Genomic DNA, 21,372 nt, shown 5'->3' on the forward strand with positions numbered 1-21,372 from the left:
TGATGCGCGTGTACTTCGTAATCTCCTTTTCCCTCTCGAATAAGAAAATTAATTTTTTCTCAAGACGCTCACAAACCAAACATCCAAAGTCTCCTCGTCAACGGGGATTGCTGAAGAATTATCGGCATGGATCCTTCATATCAAGGGGGTACGTACAGTCATTCTACCAAGATCTGATCTTCGATATATCTACAGAATATAAATATATATGTAGTGTGCATGGGTTTATACGTGTATTTCGTTCTTCTAGAGGATGGTTGAGCTGTTTGATGAGATGAGAATTGGTTTTTCAGTTTGATGTATTTTTTCACGTGTACATTTACACTGAAAAAAAGTATGCAAAGAGGAGGCGTATGTGTAATGATTTTAGCTGGTAAAGGTGTTTTTGTGGAAGCACTGGTTTCATTCTGGAATTTCATGTTAATTTGTCTAGTAGCTAGTTAGCATATTTTGATGATACTGATACTTGTGCATTAGACTTGAAATACCGCTTCTGATGTGTTAGTTTGGACTTTATTTCATGTTTGATTTATGTTGTTTCAGCTGGGTATATGGACCCAGAATTTAGGTGGAATCTGAACGGATACGGACGAAAAGAATATCCTCATCCTCTAGATATTCATGATGTGATTCAAGGGGGGATCGAGAAGGAAAGAATTAGGGAGGAAATAATCATGTCAGAGATTGTGAGAAGACGTGTTCTAGAGGCAGAGGTGAGGAGGGAGTTGATGATGGAGAGGGAAATGGCTCTGCGGCAAGGCATCGACTGGTTTCCATTTGGTTCATCACCAGTAATGGGGTTGGAATCACCAATAAGGCCTTCACTTTTTGTGACAAAAGCAGAAGGATGGTCTGCAGAGGAAAGACTCGGAATGGCACTTGAGGATAAGGAGAAGCTGAAAAGGAGTGACAATGGAGGATTGGAGACTTTGCCATTTCAGAGGGGGACTGCTGACCTGAGGATTTCAGAGGTTAAGCCTGCATCAGAGGGTACCAAAGGAAAAGAAAGAATTTTGTTGCTGGTTGGTATACATCTCTATCTTTTGTGTGTAGTGTCTAGGAAACAAAAATTTATAACCAGAATAATGTGTTCCAACTGTCAGTTGTAAGCGCCGCCGCCTAAAGGGTTGTTGGAGGAGTTTCACATGTTGGTAATTAAATGCCCATCAAAGCTTTTTCCCTGTTAAGAGTTGGATTCTTTAATCAAACAGAAGCAAAAAATTGGATAAGATTTGAAAGCAATCTTAGAATCGATCTCCTTTAGTACCTACATGATCTACCACATTTTCTTCTATTACATGCAATGAAGATCGTAAAGTTATCATTGGTGTTTTAAGGCACAAGTAGATATACAGATATAATGTTACGAGCACATCATTTTTTACGCCGAAATATGTTGGCAAATAGAAACGAGGACACTGTCATTTACTGTTATTTCAGCAGAGACTCATTTCTAATCTCGTTGCCTTCTACATTGATTAATGTTGGAATTGTCTTTTTCTTTTCTTTTTCCCTGGCCACGATCATTGGTGCCTTTAGATGTGGGAAAATTAGAACACTCAGTGATTTATTTGATAGATTATCCCATTTCCTGTTCTTTTTCCCCTATGTTTCCCACCTTCCCGTATTGATTTTGTTTCAATCTTGTAGACCAAGACAGATGAAAATGCATCTGGATCGAAGACGAAGGATGTAACAGCCCCTGAAGCGGTTAATATTGAGCTTCTTGCTGATGATATTATCGCAAATAAGATATCTAAGGAGGAGTGGAGCTGTGCCCTTTGCAAAGTTATGGCCACAAGCGAAAAGGATCTAAATGAACATGTGCTTGATAAGAAACATAAGTCGAAACTGGCTGCATTGAGAGCTCAGGGGACTAGAAAAAACTATAGAATTGGACTTTTCCCCAAGGAAGCTACCAAGCCAATTCACGTGAAAGAGAAGGGGGTGAAACTTAAGGCTCAATCTTTGTTTTCTCAGAAGGCGGGCAAGGCAACATCAAAGAAAGGTGATTTGCCATTGTCGGAAAACCCAAAATCAAAACTTTTGAAGAAAACTCAAGCAGAAGTGATCCGAAAAGTACAGAAGAATGAGGATGATCTGAGGAAGAAGGTAGAAAAGAATGAGAAAGTCATGAACGCTCATAAATTGGGGAATATTGAGCTTCCTGCTGATGTTAGTAAAAATAAGTGGAGCTGTGCCCTTTGCCAAGTTATTGCCACCAGCAAAAATGATCTAAATGAACATGTGCTTGGAAAGAAACATAAGTCGAAAGTGGCTGAATTGAAAGCTCTGAGGACTGGAGAAAACCATAGCATTCCCAAGAAAGCTGCCAAGTCAATTCACGTGGGAGAGGAGGGGGTGAAACTTAAAGCTCAATCTTTGATTTCTGAGAAGGTGGAGGAGGCAACATCAAAGAAAGATGATTTGCCATTGTCGGGAAACCCCAAATCAGAACATTTGAAGAAAACACAATCAGAAGTGATTCCAAAAGTGCAGAAGAACGAGGATGATCCTAGGAAAAAGGTAGAAAAGAAAGAGAATGATCCGAGGAAGAAGGGTTGTATGTATAGCGAAGTCATGAACGCTCATAAATTGGGGAATATTGAGCTTCCTGCTGATGTTACTGCAAATAAGAAACCTGAGTGGAACTGTGCTCTTTGCCAAGTTTATGCCACCAGCGAAAAGGGTCTAAATGAACATGTGCTTGGAAAGAAACACAAGTCGAAAGAGGCTGCATCGAAAAGCTCAGAGGGCTAGAAAAAACTATAGCATGGGACTTTTTCCTAAGAAAACTACCTAGCCAATTCACGTGGAACATGTATCGTTACTTTCGTGTGCTTTGTATTCTTATATTTTGATTCTCAACATGGCTAGTGGCACATTGAGATTGTATTTCTTTACTCAAATTTAACATTATAACAAGTATGTGGTACCCAAAAAGAAAACAAATCCCATAAATCACGGCTAAAAGTCTCCTCTTTTCTTGGCGGAAGCAAGTGACCACATTTTCAGAAATCAACGAAGGTGGACTCGAGAAAAGTTGAATGAAAGGAATGCAATTGTTTTAAAAAAACGTATGTCATAACGAAAGTACTGTTGCTTTGTTTTATAGAAAACTGATATAGCAAGTATTATTGTAAATTAGACATTTCATATGGGATCCTCAAAATGAGTAAATAATTCTAGTATTTATACTAAACTAATGTACTTAACAACTAAGAGCGGAAGAATAATTCTGAGTATACCAGCAGAACAGAAGAAGCAAATAAGAGGTTTTTTGGGTATTTTGGACCAGACAGACCTCGATTTGAACTGATGAGATTCGCCACACCTGCACCTGATTTCCTGGCCATCTCCATAGCGTTGAAACACATAAATATATACCAGTGTCCAAACTTTATTATTTCCCTAGAATCAAATATAGAAGCCACTCATTCAGAGCAACAACTCCAGCAAATATTTCTTGTTACAGACAACTGTTTCTAACATATATCTTGGTATGGTTACAATACTAGTACAAATCTAGGAATCCTCTACACGTTAGGAATTGCACTAGGCCGTATGCTAAAAGGGATTTGATTACCAGTCACCTCACCAACGTTTTTCCGTTGCCTCCAAAAATCTAAACTCTCAATGCAACAGGATCCTTCCATGATATTTTACGCTTTCCCGTGTGTGACGAACCCTCCCCGGCATTTCGGCAGATGGATAATTTTAAATCGGTTTGTTGCTCTTCATTACCTCTAATCAAACTTTTCCTAGCTTCTTCAAACATTGCTGCATCGGTGCCGAATTGGAATTCCTCATCCCCAGTCTAAAAAATCAATGAAATAATTTACCATAACAATTCTCATGAATTTTGAATGTTCGCGACTTGGATAAAATTAGTTACGTACCGAGATCTCATTCAAGTCAAAGATTGGAGCTCGGCTACACAAAGAAGCTTCTTTCCCACTAAGACTGCTATCTAGGTTCAAATCAAAAGTCGTTCTCGAATTACTCAGAGCTGCCAAATCTGTACCATGGATTCTTGCCTTAAGGTTTAAGTCAAGAAATGGGGTTGTGTTCTGAGATAAAACATCTTTCCCGCTATTTTTCCTTCTCTTGTGGTTCATACCAGAAACGGTAATCAATATAGGTTGAACAGCTTCATTTCCAACATGTAATATTTTGTTATCACGGCGATCAATCACTGTGGAAGCACTACGTAAAGCAGCTTCCTTACGAAAATTATGTTTCTTCTTTGGCTTTTGTTCTGTAATTGGTGGTAATCTATGGATAGTAGCTTCTTTCACGATTTTGGTTCTCTTAAGCGGATTTGGTGATTGTACATGCTTCCTTTCTAGTGATGAATTCATAGCTTTTGTTTTCATAAGAAGCTCATATCTTCTCCGTAAAAAACTGTGGATTGTAAAGGAATCAAATTAGGAAAAAACGATTCTAAAACAAGAAGCAACCAAACCAACTACATGCAGGGATGGACCCAGAAATCAATTGAATGGGGAGCAACAGAATGCTGGGGGGATTCAAGGAGTCCGAAATAACAATTTTCCTCCTGAAACCACTCTTGCAAGTAAATTAAAAACTAACGCCATGTTCCCAGAGATTCAGGAGCAGTTTGGTTAGATTGTGTAATTTACAGAATTAGGTGAGTATTTGCATACCGAACTTCAGCAGCAAGCATCAGCTTTCTCTGTTTTGCTGCCTCCAATTTGCTTCCCATTACAACAGCTTCCTGCAACATGATACAATTACAACTCCTTCACTTGTCTCTGATAATGAATTTACTACTACCAAATCAACAAAGGGGTTTGAAAGTTTAGAGAAGGAATTTCAAACTTGGGACTTCAACCATACTCATATTTGGTATGCCTGAAATCTATTAAAATTGTTAATGCATGAGCTTAAATTTAAAACATATTTGAGATCTCTCAAAATCGAAAGTACTTGGACAATTAGAATGGAATTCAAAACGAATATTTGGACTCCTCGATTTATATTTAAATTTCCCAAACACTAAGATCGCAAAAAAAAAAAGTCATATTTAAATTTGACTATATAGGGTACTAAAATCACAGATTAAAAAATATACACAACCAAATTTACAATTCTCCAGTAATTGAATAAGCCTCACGCGTCATGGATGTGTGAGGACTTGGTAACCCCCTTTTCCCTCGAATAAGAAAAATATTTTTTCCAAGACGCACACAAACCAAACATCCAAAGTCCCCTCCCCTCGTATTTGAGAGAGATACGACACATAGATGAATCGGCTAAATACAAAAAACAAGGATTTGGAGCAGCCTACGTAGGGGGAAGTAATCATTTGAGGACGTAAACCACCTTCTCCATCAGTGACTCCAATTCAGCTTTCAATAATTTAATCCATTGATTTGATTAGGAGAATACGACTTCCCATTTTAATCAATTTTAAAAAGCTATCAAAAATTCCTTAAAATGTGAAAAAAAACAATAATGATAATTTTTCTGTATTCGTTTATGCATCAATAAAAATGATAATATGCAACGAAAGTAAAGGAAAAGAAAACATAGATTTACGGGTTGGTTCCAAATGCAACTTAAAAAAGTTTGTTTGGATGGCTTTTATTTGGATGGAAGGATATGGTGAATTTTAGATTTCGAATTTTTATCAAAATTCACTCTTATTTTTTGATGATTTTCAAATCCTTCAAATTCAATTTTTTAAACCAAAACTAAATTTACACAATTTACATGATTCAATCTCAACACAAAAAGGAATTTGAAATACATGACTCAATTCCTAGTCAGATTTGGTGAATTTCAAACGGTTCCCTCAAAATATTAAACTTTTATTTCCAAACATTTTCCAAATTGGAGTGATCTGAAATCCAAATCATAAACCCACTCATCAAAAGCAAATCTTTCAAACCAAATGCAATCTAAAGTTAAGCGTTTAAAGAAATTGTTTTGATATATATCTGGAGAAAATTAGCATCACTATCCATCCTAAGTTTAACAAAACAAGAAATCATTTATAATTTATGTGAAGTTCAGTACCACGAGGATATAAGCAATGAAAACATCACTTAGAAAACAGACATTCACTCCACATTTCCATCTTATACATGATCTAATTAATTATTGCCAAAGGAGAATAAACAAAGAACTTGAATAAAAAAGGGAGGACGTTGACACCAAATTTCGTGGATCGAAAGGTTTATTAATCATTGAGAATGGTAAGAACAGGTATCAAGAAATCCGGGCCGGCTCTCAAATTAGGAATAATGAATACTTCCGGTGAAGTGTTCAAAATCCAAAATACCAACAAGAAACGAACTAACTTCTAGATATCAACATAATATCAAGAAACGAATTAATTGTGCCAAATAACAGATAATCAATCTTAGTTTTGAAGAAAAACGACATATAAAGCAAAAACATATCCCCATAAGAGGGAAAAACATATCCCCGGCTGTCTAAAAATGTAAGGAAGAGTCAGAAAAGAGCAATTCGGTGAAAGAAAACAGATCAATCACACCATAAGAAAAATCTTAACACCGCAAAGCAGAACAAACCGAAGCCCTCAAATCCAAGCAAACCATACATACGAGACCAAACCCACCACGAAACCAGATCAAATAAAGCAACAGATCCTCAAAATAAACAAAAGAAAATCAACACCCACAAAGCGAAAACCATACCCTTCGCAGCTCCTGATAGTCCTGCATAAGAGCCTGATGCCTGAACCTAGACTTAGCATCCTCACACGCTCCGACGCCATAAAAAGGCGTTTGACCCAGAACCACCTCTTTACTCTTCCTAGACATCAGATCCCAGATCAAAGCAAGCCCCTTCGCCAGAAAATTGTGATCTTGAAAACAATCAGTTGATAGATTAAAAAGACAATTGAAGGGTCAACTGCATAACAAATAGATAGAGATGAAAACAAGAGATGGCGATAGGTATGAATAGCAAGAAAAGAAAGGGTTGGCAAGCAATAAAGCAAGGTGGTTTGTATGTAAGCAAATAAAGAAAAGATCAGAGTAATATAGATGTGTAAAGGACAGGAAGAGAGAAAAAATTGAGGGGAAGGTGGGAAGGCTCTTTCTTTGCTTTGCCTTTCCCCTGTTTTCTCTGTGAAAAACTCTGACCAATGCAAAGCCCGAAAAAGCCCACACATATCGGGCAAAAAATAACAAAAAAAACATAATTGCATGGGAAGACAGTGAAGTTGATGATGAAGATGGGATTTTTTGGGAGATGGCAGAAGGGCAATTGTGGGAAGAAAAAAACCGCCTTTTGGTGCTGCGTATGAAGTGGGATTACGTTAATTTTGAGGAATTCCCGAAGACTTTGTTTCCCCATAATTTCTTGCTTGCACATACATAAATAATGGTCCAACTGGGCCATTAGAGAGAAGGTTTGGTTTGGTGGTGTGTGGAGTCTTCTTTTTCTTTATTTCCTGCTGCGTATACACAAAACGTGTACGTATACTGGAGGAGAGAGAAAGGAAGAGTCTTTGATGCTAATGTAGAGAGAGAAAGAAATTGGGATGCGATAGATGCTGGAAGATGCTGCAAAAGCGACAAGTTAAAAGGGGAGCTGGAGAAGAGACTGGAGAGAGAGAGAGAGAGAGAGATTAAATGTCTCTGTGTTTTTTTATTTATGTTTTTGTTTTTCATGCCTTGTTTCGTAGGAGTAGCTTGTTTTGGGATTAAATTACAGTTTTAACCTTGTGTCCTAAATCTCATGTTTCAGTTAAAAATCGAACAAACTTCTTCTTATACCTTATGGTATTAAAATTCAAGAACATTTATAGAACCTTTGTCTACAACAATCAAAACAGATTGGTGAGACGGATTTACCCGCACAACTCGTTATTCTGTGGGCTGATTCGGACCGAACGTCTTTTTAATGAATTAGAACATTATCAAGTCAATCTATCTATTTTAAGTAGTGAACTAACTTGACGGACTAATCAATTTTGTGTGTAATTTGACAAGTTAAAACGGACCGACCTGCAACTTGTAGCAACCCATATTAGGTAGGACTTGTCATTTGCCGGGTTAGAAAATAAATGTCAAAATTGCCACAACTTATTTTACTTACTTTCAAAAGTATATCTCTTAAATTGCAGTATGATCCTGGTTGATTTCTATCAACTATTATTAAATTAATCATAAAATCAGATATTTAATAAAATAATATTTTTTTAATTATGATTATAATTTTACACACGTTTACATGTGTATAATCTATTACTTGTCCAAATTGAGACCGAGTCAAGATCAAAATCCAGGAAAAGCTTGTCATTTAGTTAGCATAGGAAGCTACAACCCCCTATTATTGTTTATTTTGGTTGTTTTTTTCGAGGTATTTACTTGGTGTCCCATGCTGGAGGGTAATATTGTAATTAAACATGCCAATACCCAAATCCGCTACTTTTCCTACCCAAGGGGGAGGAAGAAGCCCCATTCATAGCACACGTGGAATTTCCATCCTTTGACAGAAATTTTTGTCCGACGATATCATGGATAGTATGTTGTGTGATGAATATTTTATTTAGGTAATCCTTGAAAAAATAATATTTTTTATTGTGAATATCGGTAGAATTGACCCATCTCACAGATAAAAATTTGTGCGACCGTTTCACAAAAAACCTACTTTTTTTTTATTTTTGTTAAATCAAATTCTGTTTTAAAACATCGGGTTTCGTTTTTTTTATTATTTAGAATATGAAGTTATGAATACATGGAACATTCCTAAAAATAATAATAAATATATATTTTTTGAGCTAGTAAAATTCAATTTGGTACATGTTTAAATCTCAAATTTGTTAATTGATACATGAAATATTTATAAATTATTAAATTTGTATATGATCGAATTTAAAAGTCAGTTTTATCGTTAGAGTGGGTCTCATGTGAGACCGTCTCACGGATCTTAATCTGTGAGACGGGTCAACCCTACCCATATTCACAATAAAAAATAATACTCTTAGCATAAAAAATAATATTTTTTTATGGATGATCCAAATAAGAGATCCGTCTCACAAATATAACCTGTGAGACCGTTTCACACAAATTTTTGCCTTATCATTAACTTAAATTGTATTTTAAGTCTATTTAACATTAATAAATACAATTAAGTTCAGGTTTTATTTTCAATATTATTTAATATTTTATTAAAGTAAACTAAGGGCAAAATTTATTTTAAAATTTGATAATGTACCACAATGATAATTTATAAATATTTTTCATGTATCAATTAAGTCATTTAAAATAGTTAATGTAACAATTTGACATTTAATAAAATAGTTGACAAAAACTTGTGTGAGACGGGTCTCACGAGTCGTATTTGTGAGACGGGTCTCTTATTTGGATCATCCATGAAAAAATATTATTTTTTATGCTAAGAGTGTCTCACGAGTCGTATTTGTGAGACGGGTCTCTTATTTGGATCATCCATGAAAAAATATTATTTTTTATGCTAAGAGTATTACTTTTTATTGTGAACATCGGTACGGTTGACCCGTCTCACATATTAGGATCCGTGAGACGGGCTCACATGAGACTCGCTCCTCATGTTCCATTTTGACATTTTCAAATAGACTGTTTTGATTTATAAAATAAATCCATAGTCACATACTCCAAATTCGGGAATAGGATTTCTATTAATTAGGGCTAGAGATGTAAATGATTCAAACCAAGTCGAACAGTATCAGGCTGGAGCTTGGCTCGTTTAAGATTAATTCAAGCTCCAGTTCGAGCTCGAGCTTGATTCGAGCTTTTATCGTCTGGCTTGAGTTTGACTCGTTTAAGATTGATAGAGTTCGAGCTCCAGCTCGAGCTTTATTCGAGCTTTTATCATCAGGCTAGAATTCGACTTGTCTTGAAATTGCTAAACTTGTGAAAATCTCGAGTTCGACTCGTTAAAAGCTCGTTTATCATGTTAATCAAGCTGGGCTCGAGCTTGGTTTATTAATAGCTCGTTTATCATATTTAACAAGCCTGACTTGAGCTCGGCTCGTTTTCGAGCTCGTAAAACATACAATTGAGATCGAATTTGAGCTTGATTCGAGCTTGTTAAAATTAAATATATCTATGAACTAATTTTATATTAGAAATAAAAGTTTAACTTCTATTAGTACAAATATTTTTATTTGTCAACTCAACAAATGAGTCAAGCTCGAGCTGACGAGCCACCTAAACGAGCCGAGTTCGAGCTCGCGAGCCTATTAACGAACATGTTTGCGAGCTCACGAGCCTAATACGCTTAGGCTTGAGCTTGGTTTGATTAAGTCGTCGAGCTCAAAATCGATGTGAAGTCCCGAAAATTTTAAGTCCATATGAACCAAGTGCGTGCAAGTTATTAAATTCCTTATGTATTTTATTAAATGATTTTAATGCATGCATATATTTAATTTATGAAATTTATTATTTTAATTATTTATGTTTATTTAATGTACGTTAAAATGTTTTTTAGAGTTTTATGTTTCAGGCGATTATTCGAGGCGAGATCGAGGAAAGGAGATCGGGACGATTTTTAGTAAATTTTAATGCAGTATTTTATTTAAAGATAAGGATGGAGTATTTTAAATAATTTAATTAATTTTAATAATTTACGAGATTAATTAAATTATTTAAATGATTAATTGATTTTAAAAATTTTAGAGTTGTAGTATTTGTGCATCTTATTTAAATTTAAAAATTTATATTAGAGTTAATATGAGATTTATTTTAAATTAGTATGTTAAATGTTTTTAAATAGATTGTTATTATATTAAAAACATATGTTACAATTGTTTATATATATATATATATATATATATATATATACATACACATATATATATCAACACACAAGCACACACCACTACACACACTCATGCTTTAATACAAACCACACACATATATTCAATTATATATATACACCCACACGTTAAATAAACACACGCACACCACATATACACATAAAACAAAACACATGTTTCTTTTCTTCTGTTTGACTAAAGAGGAGAAGAGAAACTAACTTAAAACTCTTCTTCCTCAATTATATGCTATATTATTCCTCTTCAATTGTCCCTTGAACCATCGTTCCATTTCTCTGAAAATTTCCAGCATCATTTCATTGAGGTTATTTAAAGAAAATCGAGCTACGTTCGTCCCGGATCGTCTATCGCTCCGTCTCCGCTTCGGTATCGTCGTTAAAGTATTTTTAAATATCAAAAGGCACGTATATTCTGTTCTTGATGCATCGATCTTGTCATATTATGCGTTGTGTTGTTATTTATGCGAAAATTATATGTGCGATGCGTAGAAGTTTGAGCAATCACGTCTAGATCAAGTTTGAAACAATTTTGGATCACCAAATTCACTTTTTTTTCTGTTCTGCAAAATACTGCGATTTTTCGGTATTTATTTTGAGAAAACTTTCAACGTGAAAATCGTAGAACTTTTTGATGCCTTCGATTTGATATAAAATTCGAAATATTTGGATAAATATTGAGTGAGTTATGGCGTTTTTCGTAGGACTGCTCAAACTGCATTTTTTTAAAAAGTTTTTGTTGTTCTGAAAAATACTGCGATTTTTCAGTAAATATTTTGAGAAAACTTTTAACCACAAAAACGTAGATCTTTTTGATACGTTCGATTTGATGTAAAATTCGAGTTATTTGGATCAAAACCGAGTGAGTTATGATATTTTTCGTAGGACTACTCAAACTGCATTTTTTTAGAAACGTTTTTGTTGTTCTGAAAAATACTGCGATTTTTCAGTAAAGATTTTGAGAAAACTTTTAACTACAAAAACGTAGATCTTTTCGATACGTTCGATTTGATATAAAATTCGAGTTATTTAGATTAAAAACGAGTGAGTTATGATGTTTTTCGTAGGACTGCTCAAACTGCATTTTTTAGAAACGTTTTTGCTGTTCTGTAAAATACTGCGATTTTTCAGTAAAGATTTTGAGAAAACTTTTAACTAAAAAAACGTAGATATTTTCGATACGTTCGATTTGATATAAAATTCGAGTTATTTGGATTAAAAACGAGTGAGTTATGGAGTTTTTAGTATGACTGCTCAAATCGTGTTTCAAGAAAGTTATGAATTTTAATATGTTCTTGAAGTTTTTATGTTGCAGGCTTTGTTGGGGATCGACGGATGATCGTTGCTGCATATAAGAAAGTTAGTAACGATGTTTAGAGTATTTTTGAGGTTTTGATTCATGTCGTTAAGAGCTTGAATTATTAAGAAGTCGTAAGAAATAAACTTTAATATAAATGACAGTATTTTGGGTCGTATGAATTGTAGGGTGATTATAAAAGTTTAGTTCATTGTTATGGTGTCCTAGAATGGTCTCATAGTGATGAATCTTGATGCATTATGTGTTAATTGGGAGAATAGATATGTCGAAAAATTTTCATAAAATAATTCGTCGAACAGAGCGGACACGGACCCAGACACGGAGGCAGGCACGGGGTCCGTGCCTTCTTATTTCATCACAACAATTTTTAAGCGCACGGACACGGACCATGATACGGACCTAGGGACGGGGTCCGTGTACCTTCAGATTTTAGGTATATTCTTTTATTATTTAAGGTTTGATTTGAGGTTTTATGCTATGGTTTAATATGATGTTTTACAAGGTTATGTCATGGGAAATTATAGAATGTTCTAAGAATTTATTTAGTTTGGGATTAAGCATGACATTTACGTTTAAGTTGTATAAGTTAAGTTTATGTATTCATATTAGTATGTTGCAGCAACGACCCGATTGACATCCAACGAATCCCTCAATGCAAAGTAAGTATGTATGACGTGCAAAGAAAATATTTGAAGTTTTTGAGGTATGCTAAATGTCTTGTGACCAAAAGTGAATGGGTTTGGAAGTCGGTGAACGTGGCCGAGGACCTCTCCACCCCGTTAAATTATGAACGGGTTTGAAGTTAGGATTGGAAAGCGTTAAATTATGAACGGGAACCAATCCGCCCGTTAAATTATGAACGGGTTAGATCGTGGTTGTGAAGCGTTAAATTATGAACGTGGATCAACTGGCCTGTTAAATTATGAACAGGGATCTCATGTATGTGGCAGTGGATACGTCCCTGTCAGCCCAGTACTGTGGTTTGTCTGATCAGATATTTATTATGTTGAGGGTCACTTGCTTTGAAACATCCTCTACGCAAAATGATGAAGTTAAGTATGTTGAAGTATGAAAGCATGTTTAAAGAAAAGTTTATGTGATGGCACGTCATATTATGTATGCATGTATGTTCAAAGTTTATGCAAAGCTCAAGTTTATGAAAGTTCAAGTTATTATGCAAGTTCAAGTTTCAAAGTATGTATGTTCAAGTTCAAAGAAGTTTATGAGAGTTCAAAGTTATTATGAAAGTTTAAGTTTATTAAGAGTTCAAGTTTATTACGCAAAGTTTAAGTTTCAAGAATATATGTTATATTTTGAAGTTGTATGTGGTTTTATTATGTAATACTCGTTATTCCCAGTTTATACGTGTTGAGTCTTTAGACTCACTAGACTTGATCGATGCAGGTGCTTATGTTGATGAGGAGACAGGAGGTGGCGACCAAGTGGCAGGCTTGGACTGAGCTAGAGGCTAAACCCGAGGACCGCCATGTTTACGTTTTTATGCAAAGTTTAAAAATACTCTGATTTATATGATGTGATGGGAGAAGTTTTGAGCAAGTATTTTGTTAGCAGATTTTATTGGTGATGTTGAATTTCAAATATTTTATGAACGACTCTTTTGACAACCTTTTCTTAAGGGGGATTTGGTTGTGGTATTTTATGGCAAATATTGAAGATTATTTTATATTAAAGAAAATTTTAAATTTTTCCGCAAATTTTGAATGGTAAAAAGTACGGTATGTTTCAGTTGGTATCAGAGCGGTTTTCTTGTAAAGGGTTATGCCTACTGCCAGTCGCAAGAAACTCACGAAGTCACACCTCAAGTCTGTAAGTTTTAAAGTTTTAAAGTCTTTTAAGTAGTAAGCATGAAGTTATGATTTCAGCATGTGCATGTTTTAAATACTATCACTTGTATGTTTACATGACATATTTTTTAGAGTGCAGATTTATCTGTTGTGGTGATTCGAGATTGAATCTTTAAAATCTTTATGCATGTTACGACATGAAATGGAAAATTATTTAATTTTCTTGCATGCTGGTGTGGTGTACTTGGACATGATTAATAATTTTGCTTTTGGGAGTCGAGAAAAGTTAGAAATGATTTGTCAATGTTAGAAATGATTTGTCAATATTAATTTTTGGATTAGTAGTACTGATGTTATACTCGTGGGTCATAAGTTAAACTTGACAATTATGAATACTTTTGGGACTTGTATATTTTCTAAGAATTTCAAATGATTCGTGGTTGCTAGCTTAATTAATTTTTGAAGATTTCATGTAAGGATTAATGATTTGAAGACTACGACGATCTTTGGAAGTATAAAGACGTAGAATTTATTTAAAGTGTATGTTCTATCTAGATATATTTAAGGATTGAATTACATGAATTGAGAATTTTAAAGACCTAAGTGCAAAGCAATATTCTAAGGGATTATTTTCGAATTTACAAAATTTTGGGATTAGATTTTTAGTTCAAGAATTTTAAAGTTAATGAGGTTAAGTCGAAAAATTTATGGGTACGAAGATGCAAATTTCAAACAGTTGTAGGGCCAAAAATATAAATTTTGGGAACTTTAAGGACCAAATTGCAAATTTCGAAATTTTTGAGGATTTAGTTCGAACTTTTAAGGAACACTTGAGTAATATCAGTAGCTTTTCGAAGTTATGGAATTGATTTTTGGTTTAATAAGCTTAAAATTATTGAAATTTATGTTACGAGAAATCTATAAGATGGAATTAGGAACGCCAACAACTTATGGGTAATTGTAAAATTTTTGTACTTTAGGACAATTAGATAAAATTTTCGAGGAAATTAAGAATTTATGCTACAATTTTAAGAAATTGAGAGAACTAGTTTAGCGGTAAGTGATAACTGAATGGTTTAAATGATAGGAATTCTCGAGGATTTAAGCTCAAAGGAATTATTAGAACCTTGAAGTATTTGGGTTATAATATTATAAGAAATGATAATCAAGGGAGTTGTAAGATGAATTGATATTTGGCTCGAAAGTTAGGCGCTAGTGAATTAATGTTGCGGTAAATTAAGAATTTAGAATGATAACGATTTGAGGTAAAAGTTGCTCAATTAACTAAGTTATAAGAGTAGACAATGAGTTAGCAAAATTTTTGGGAACTTAAGATTTATGTGTTTTAAGTTTTTATCAATGATCTTAACAGCTAGGACTATACTTTTGTTGGAATTTTATTATCTAGAAAGTTGAGTATGATCGATGGTTAGGTTACTCGATAGATGTATGAAAAGATTTAAGTAGACATCTGGTCTTGAGAAATTTTTTTTTTGTAAGTTATTAAGAAAATTGGGAATAAGTAAATATGTGTGTTGGAATTATGTTATCTAAAACTATTTGGATTGCGTAAGTTGAATTTAAAATGTATGAAATATTTGTTAGTACGGAAATTTTTGTGGGTGAAATAAATACAAAAGAGAATTAGCGGTGTTCAACATAAGTTATCAATCAATGAATATTAAGATTTTTATTGAGTAAGAAATCTAAAAGTTTGCCATGGTGGTATGACAAATCACGATGCATTTTATTAATTAATGAATATTACAATACAAAGTAATGGATAAACAACAATTACAAGTAACCGTAAAAATAAAGAAAAAACATGAGGAGGATATTCTCCGATAAATACAAGAATCATAAATATAATAACTAAAATAATTGAAAATAACTTTGCAAGAGCCATCTTCTTTTTCTTCGAAAAATTTGATGAAGAATAAGTTTTAGAGAAGAAGAGAAAGTTGGAGTGATTGAATGAATTTGTGAGATGGCATTTATAGAGAGAAAAAAAAAAATATAGCCGTTTGTTACCGTTTTATGACCGTTGGTATATGTATGTATTTGTATAATTTTATGGTAAAAATATGGTGTATATAATATTAGATATGTTTAAATAATTATGTATATCATATCTCATTATTATAATGAGATGTCATAATTTATTTTGTTTAAAAATCTTATAGGCTTTTATACTTGTCATATCCCTTACTCGAAATTAAAGGTTGACAATAATTTTATATTTGGGTCGTACTTGTAAATAGCTAAGTTACATAAGCTTGGTATTGTAAGGAAAGACTCGATTCAAGAGTTGTAGGCCAATATTATTATGAGGTAAGATAAGATTTAACTTTTAAGTGTATTGCCGTGGGTAGAAGTTGATCAGAAAAATTTTAGTGCTAAGATTTCTTAGGCTAAACTGCATTGATGCTAATGTATTAGTTCGATGAACATTACGAGTATAGTATAAGAAAAGTAAAATACGATAAGCTTGAATCTTCATTTCTAATACTGGGAACGACGAGAAAAGTTAGAAGTCGAAATCATAAAAAAGTAAAAGTAAGTCTCCATAAGTCGTTTTAAGTTGTGAATCGCAAACGAGGTTTTTGGTAGGAAATTTAATTCGGATTGAAAAGACGTAAGGACAACATAAGACTTAATTTATCAGAGTAGCGCAGCGGTAGCATGGATTGTTGGGATACTAGAATTAAGAATCTAAACTTTTGGATTACCGAGGATTAGCGAATTTCGGGGACGAAATTCAAATTAAGGGGGATAGATTGTGAAGTCCCGAAAATTTTAAGTCCATATGAACCAAGTGCGTGCAAGTTATTAAATTCCTTATGTATTTTATTAAATGATTTTAATGCATGCATATATTTAATTTATGAAATTTATTATTTTAATTATTTATGTTTATTTAATGTACGTTAAAATGTTTTTTAGAGTTTTATGTTTCAGGCGATTATTCGAGGCGAGATCGAGGAAAGGAGATCGGGACGATTTTTAGTAAATTTTAATGCAGTATTTTATTTAAAGATAAGGATGGAGTATTTTAAATAATTTAATTAATTTTAATAATTTACGAGATTAATTAAATTATTTAAATGATTAATTGATTTTAAAAATTTTAGAGTTGTAGTATTTGTGCATCTTATTTAAATTTAAAAATTTATATTAGAGTTAATATGAGATTTATTTTAAATTAGTATGTTAAATGTTTTTAAATAGATTGTTATTATATTAAAAACATATGTTACAATTGTTTATATATATATATATATATATATATATATGTAGGTATATATATACATACACATATATATATCAACACACAAGCACACACCACTACACACACTCATGCTTTAATACAAACCACACACATATATTCAATTATATATATACACCCACACGTTAAATAAACACACGCACACCACATATACACATAAAACAAAACACATGTTTCTTTTCTTCTTTTTGACTAAAGAGGAGAAGAGAAACTAACTTAAAACTCTTCTTCCTCAATTATATGCTATATTATTCCTCTTCAATTGTCCCTTGAACCATCGTTCCATTTCTCTGAAAATTTCCAGCATCATTTCATTGAGGTTATTTAAAGAAAATCGAGCTACGTTCGTCCCGGATCGTCTATCGCTCCGTCTCCGCTTCGGTATCGTCGTTAAAGTATTTTTAAATATCAAAAGACACGTATATTCTGTTCTTGATGCATCGATCTTGTCATATTATGCGTTGTGTTGTTATTTATGCGAAAATTATATGTGCGATGCGTAGAAGTTTGAGCAATCACGTCTAGATCAAGTTTGAAACAATTTTGGATCACCAAATTCACTTTTTTTTCTGTTCTGCAAAATACTGCGATTTTTCGGTATTGATTTTGAGAAAACTTTCAACGAGAAAATCGTAGAACTTTTTGATGCCTTCGATTTGATATAAAATTCGAAATATTTGGATAAATATTGAGTGAGTTATGGCGTTTTTCGTAGGACTGCTCAAACTGCATTTTTTTAAAAAGTTTTTGTTGTTCTGAAAAATACTGCGATTTTTCAGTAAATATTTTGAGAAAACTTTTAACCACAAAAACGTAGATCTTTTTGATACGTTCGATTTGATGTAAAATTCGAGTTATTTGGATCAAAACCGAGTGAGTTATGATATTTTTCGTAGGACTACTCAAACTGCATTTTTTTAGAAACGTTTTTGTTGTTCTGAAAAATACTGCGATTTTTCAGTAAAGATTTTGAGAAAACTTTTAACTACAAAAACGTAGATCTTTTCGATACGTTCGATTTGATATAAAATTCGAGTTATTTAGATTAAAAACGAGTGAGTTATGATGTTTTTCGTAGGACTGCTCAAACTGCATTTTTTAGAAACGTTTTTGCTGTTCTGTAAAATACTGCGATTTTTCAGTAAAGATTTTGAGAAAACTTTTAACTAAAAAAACGTAGATATTTTCGATACGTTCGATTTGATATAAAATTCGAGTTATTTGGATTAAAAACGAGTGAGTTATGGAGTTTTTAGTATGACTGCTCAAATCGTGTTTCAAGAAAGTTATGAATTTTAATATGTTCTTGAAGTTTTTATGTTGCAGGCTTTGTTGGGGATCGACGGATGATCGTTGCTGCATATAAGAAAGTTAGTAACGATGTTTAGAGTATTTTTGAGGTTTTGATTCATGTCGTTAAGAGCTTGAATTATTAAGAAGTCGTAAGAAATAAACTTTAATATAAATGACAGTATTTTGGGTCGTATGAATTGTAGGGTGATTATAAAAGTTTAGTTCATTGTTATGGTGTCCTAGAATGGTCTCATAGTGATGAATCTTGATGCATTATGTGTTAATTGGGAGAATAGATATGTCGAAAAATTTTCATAAAATAATTCGTCGAACAGAGCGGACACGGACCCAGACACGGAGGCAGGCACGGGGTCCGTGCCTTCTTATTTCATCACAACAATTTTTAAGCGCACGGACACGGACCATGATACGGACCTAGGGACGGGGTCCGTGTACCTTCAGATTTTAGGTATATTCTTTTATTATTTAAGGTTTGATTTGAGGTTTTATGCTATGGTTTAATATGATGTTTTACAAGGTTATGTCATGGGAAATTATAGAATGTTCTAAGAATTTATTTAGTTTGGGATTAAGCATGACATTTACGTTTAAGTTGTATAAGTTAAGTTTATGTATTCATATTAGTATGTTGCAGCAACGACCCGATTGACATCCAACGAATCCCTCAATGCAAAGTAAGTATGTATGACGTGCAAAGAAAATATTTGAAGTTTTTGAGGTATGCTAAATGTCTTGTGACCAAAAGTGAATGGGTTTGGAAGTCGGTGAACGTGGCCGAGGACCTCTCCACCCCGTTAAATTATGAACGGGTTTGAAGTTAGGATTGGAAAGCGTTAAATTATGAACGGGAACCAATCCGCCCGTTAAATTATGAACGGGTTAGATCGTGGTTGTGAAGCGTTAAATTATGAACGTGGATCAACTGGCCTGTTAAATTATGAACAGGGATCTCATGTATGTGGCAGTGGATACGTCCCTGTCAGCCCAGTACTGTGGTTTGTCTGATTAGATATTTATTATGTTAAGGGTCACTTGCTTTGAAACATCCTCTACGCAAAATGATGAAGTTAAGTATGTTGAAGTATGAAAGCATGTTTAAAGAAAAGTTTATGTGATGGCACGTCATATTATGTATGCATGTATGTTCAAAGTTTATGCAAAGCTCAAGTTTATGAAAGTTCAAGTTATTATGCAAGTTCAAGTTTCAAAGTATGTATGTTCAAGTTCAAAGAAGTTTATGAGAGTTCAAAGTTATTATGAAAGTTTAAGTTTATTAAGAGTTCAAGTTTATTACGCAAAGTTTAAGTTTCAAGAATATATGTTATATTTTGAAGTTGTATGTGGTTTTATTATGTAATACTCGTTATTCCCAGTTTATACGTGTTGAGTCTTTAGACTCACTAGACTTGATCGATGCAGGTGCTTATGTTGATGAGGAGACAGGAGGTGGCGACCAAGTGGCAGGCTTGGACTGAGCTAGAGGCTAAACCCGAGGACCGCCATGTTTACGTTTTTATGCAAAGTTTAAAAATACTCTGATTTATATGATGTGATGGGAGAAGTTTTGAGCAAGTATTTTGTTAGCAGATTTTATTGGTGATGTTGAATTTCAAATATTTTATGAACGACTCTTTTGACAACCTTTTCTTAAGGGGGATTTGGTTGTGGTATTTTATGGCAAATATTGAAGATTATTTTATATTAAAGAAAATTTTAAATTTTTCCGCAAATTTTGAATGGTAAAAAGTACGGTATGTTTCAATCGAGCTTGAGCTTGGTTTGATATGATTAACAAACGAACTCAAACAAGCTTTTTATCGAGCCGAACTCCAAATAGCTCGCGAACGGTTTGATTTGTTTATATCCCTAATTAGAGCAATAAATATAGAGGACGAAAGGTGTCGAATTGTTGAATGTTGGATCTTCCTATGTAGTAAATATGTTAGCTTCATCGATGTTTCAAGTGTAAATTTTGAACAATTAAATTTTAAATAGAGAAAAATAACACTAGACAATCAAACATGGTTGTGAAATATGAAAATAAACAAGGGATATGACTTACATTTGGTTGGAGGATAAAATTATGAAATGATTAAGAGATAAATGATAAAAAAAAATGATTGAAATAGAAATATAATGATAAAATAATATTATGTTTGGTATGATTGTTAAGAATGAGATAATTAAAAATCTTTTGATGAATTGACAAAATTGTTTATCCACTTTGGCGACGACGGTTGTCGGCCGGCATGTTGGCCGGAGGTGGTCATTCGGCGGCGGCTGGCCAGAGGTGGTCGTTCAGCGGGGGCGGCGGTCTGCCAGCGACAAACTGTGGCGGGAAGTGGTGGTGAGTTTGAACATAATCCTAATGAGTGAGAAATGATTATTTTATCCCAGTTAATATAACCTAATAATTTATAGGAGGGATTGACTTGGTTAAATAAAAATGGTACCAAACATGAGATTATGTGAGTTAAAAAATCATAAACCCACCTAATTTCCAGTATCAAACGTAGCCTTAATCTCAATTAATCCAGTGTTTACTTATAAAAAAGTAATTTTATCAAATTAAATTGATCAGTTTTTATTTTTTTAAAAAAATTACATTAACCAAATCGATATAAAATTGGTTATTTTAGTCGATTAACCATTCGAAAAAGTATTGCATATTTGAGAAATCAAATAGACACTTAAGTTAACCCTATACCATTTCAATCACTTGATATTAAGATACAATTAAAGATAAAAGTTCAATAAAAAAAATCGATAATTGAAAGTTAGCTGTATCCAAATTAGTTCTTTAGCCAATTAATACCGAACCGATTTAACTTATAAGA

General features: G+C 33.4%; 2 protein-coding genes and 1 long non-coding RNA gene across 4 annotated transcripts; 2 read left to right on the forward strand and 1 right to left on the reverse strand.

The window, feature by feature from the left end:
- The first annotated feature begins 3 nt into the window (after positions 1-3).
- LOC140839583 (uncharacterized) lies at positions 4-2,895 on the forward strand. 2 transcript variants are annotated; one of them, XM_073206407.1, is made up of 3 exons: positions 4-148; positions 544-1,022; positions 1,651-2,895. In XM_073206407.1, exons 1-3 carry the CDS (start codon positions 127-129, stop codon positions 2,758-2,760), a joined length of 1,611 nt encoding a protein of 536 aa, XP_073062508.1. In that variant the 5' UTR covers positions 4-126; the 3' UTR covers positions 2,761-2,895. The 2 variants fall into 2 exon arrangements, with proteins under 2 accessions (XP_073062508.1, XP_073062509.1); XM_073206408.1 differs by having other exon boundaries at positions 562-1,022.
- Positions 2,896-3,382: 487 nt separating this feature from the next.
- LOC140839585 (uncharacterized) lies at positions 3,383-7,579 on the reverse strand. Its single transcript, XM_073206411.1, has 4 exons — positions 6,687-7,579; positions 4,668-4,738; positions 3,900-4,404; positions 3,383-3,817 (listed from the first exon to the last, which is right to left on the reverse strand). Exons 1-4 carry the CDS (start codon positions 6,810-6,812, stop codon positions 3,626-3,628), a joined length of 894 nt encoding a protein of 297 aa, XP_073062512.1. The 5' UTR covers positions 6,813-7,579; the 3' UTR covers positions 3,383-3,625.
- A 3,417-nt stretch (positions 7,580-10,996) lies between these two features.
- LOC140839586 (uncharacterized) lies at positions 10,997-20,186 on the forward strand. Its single transcript, XR_012119762.1, has 3 exons — positions 10,997-11,216; positions 13,535-13,957; positions 19,955-20,186. It is a non-coding gene; the product is annotated as an uncharacterized lncRNA (long non-coding RNA).
- The last annotated feature ends 1,186 nt before the right edge of the window (positions 20,187-21,372 follow it).

This window comes from Primulina eburnea, chromosome 8 (assembly GCF_022965805.1).
Source record: "Primulina eburnea isolate SZY01 chromosome 8, ASM2296580v1, whole genome shotgun sequence".
NCBI classification, from domain to species: domain Eukaryota; kingdom Viridiplantae; phylum Streptophyta; class Magnoliopsida; order Lamiales; family Gesneriaceae; genus Primulina; species Primulina eburnea.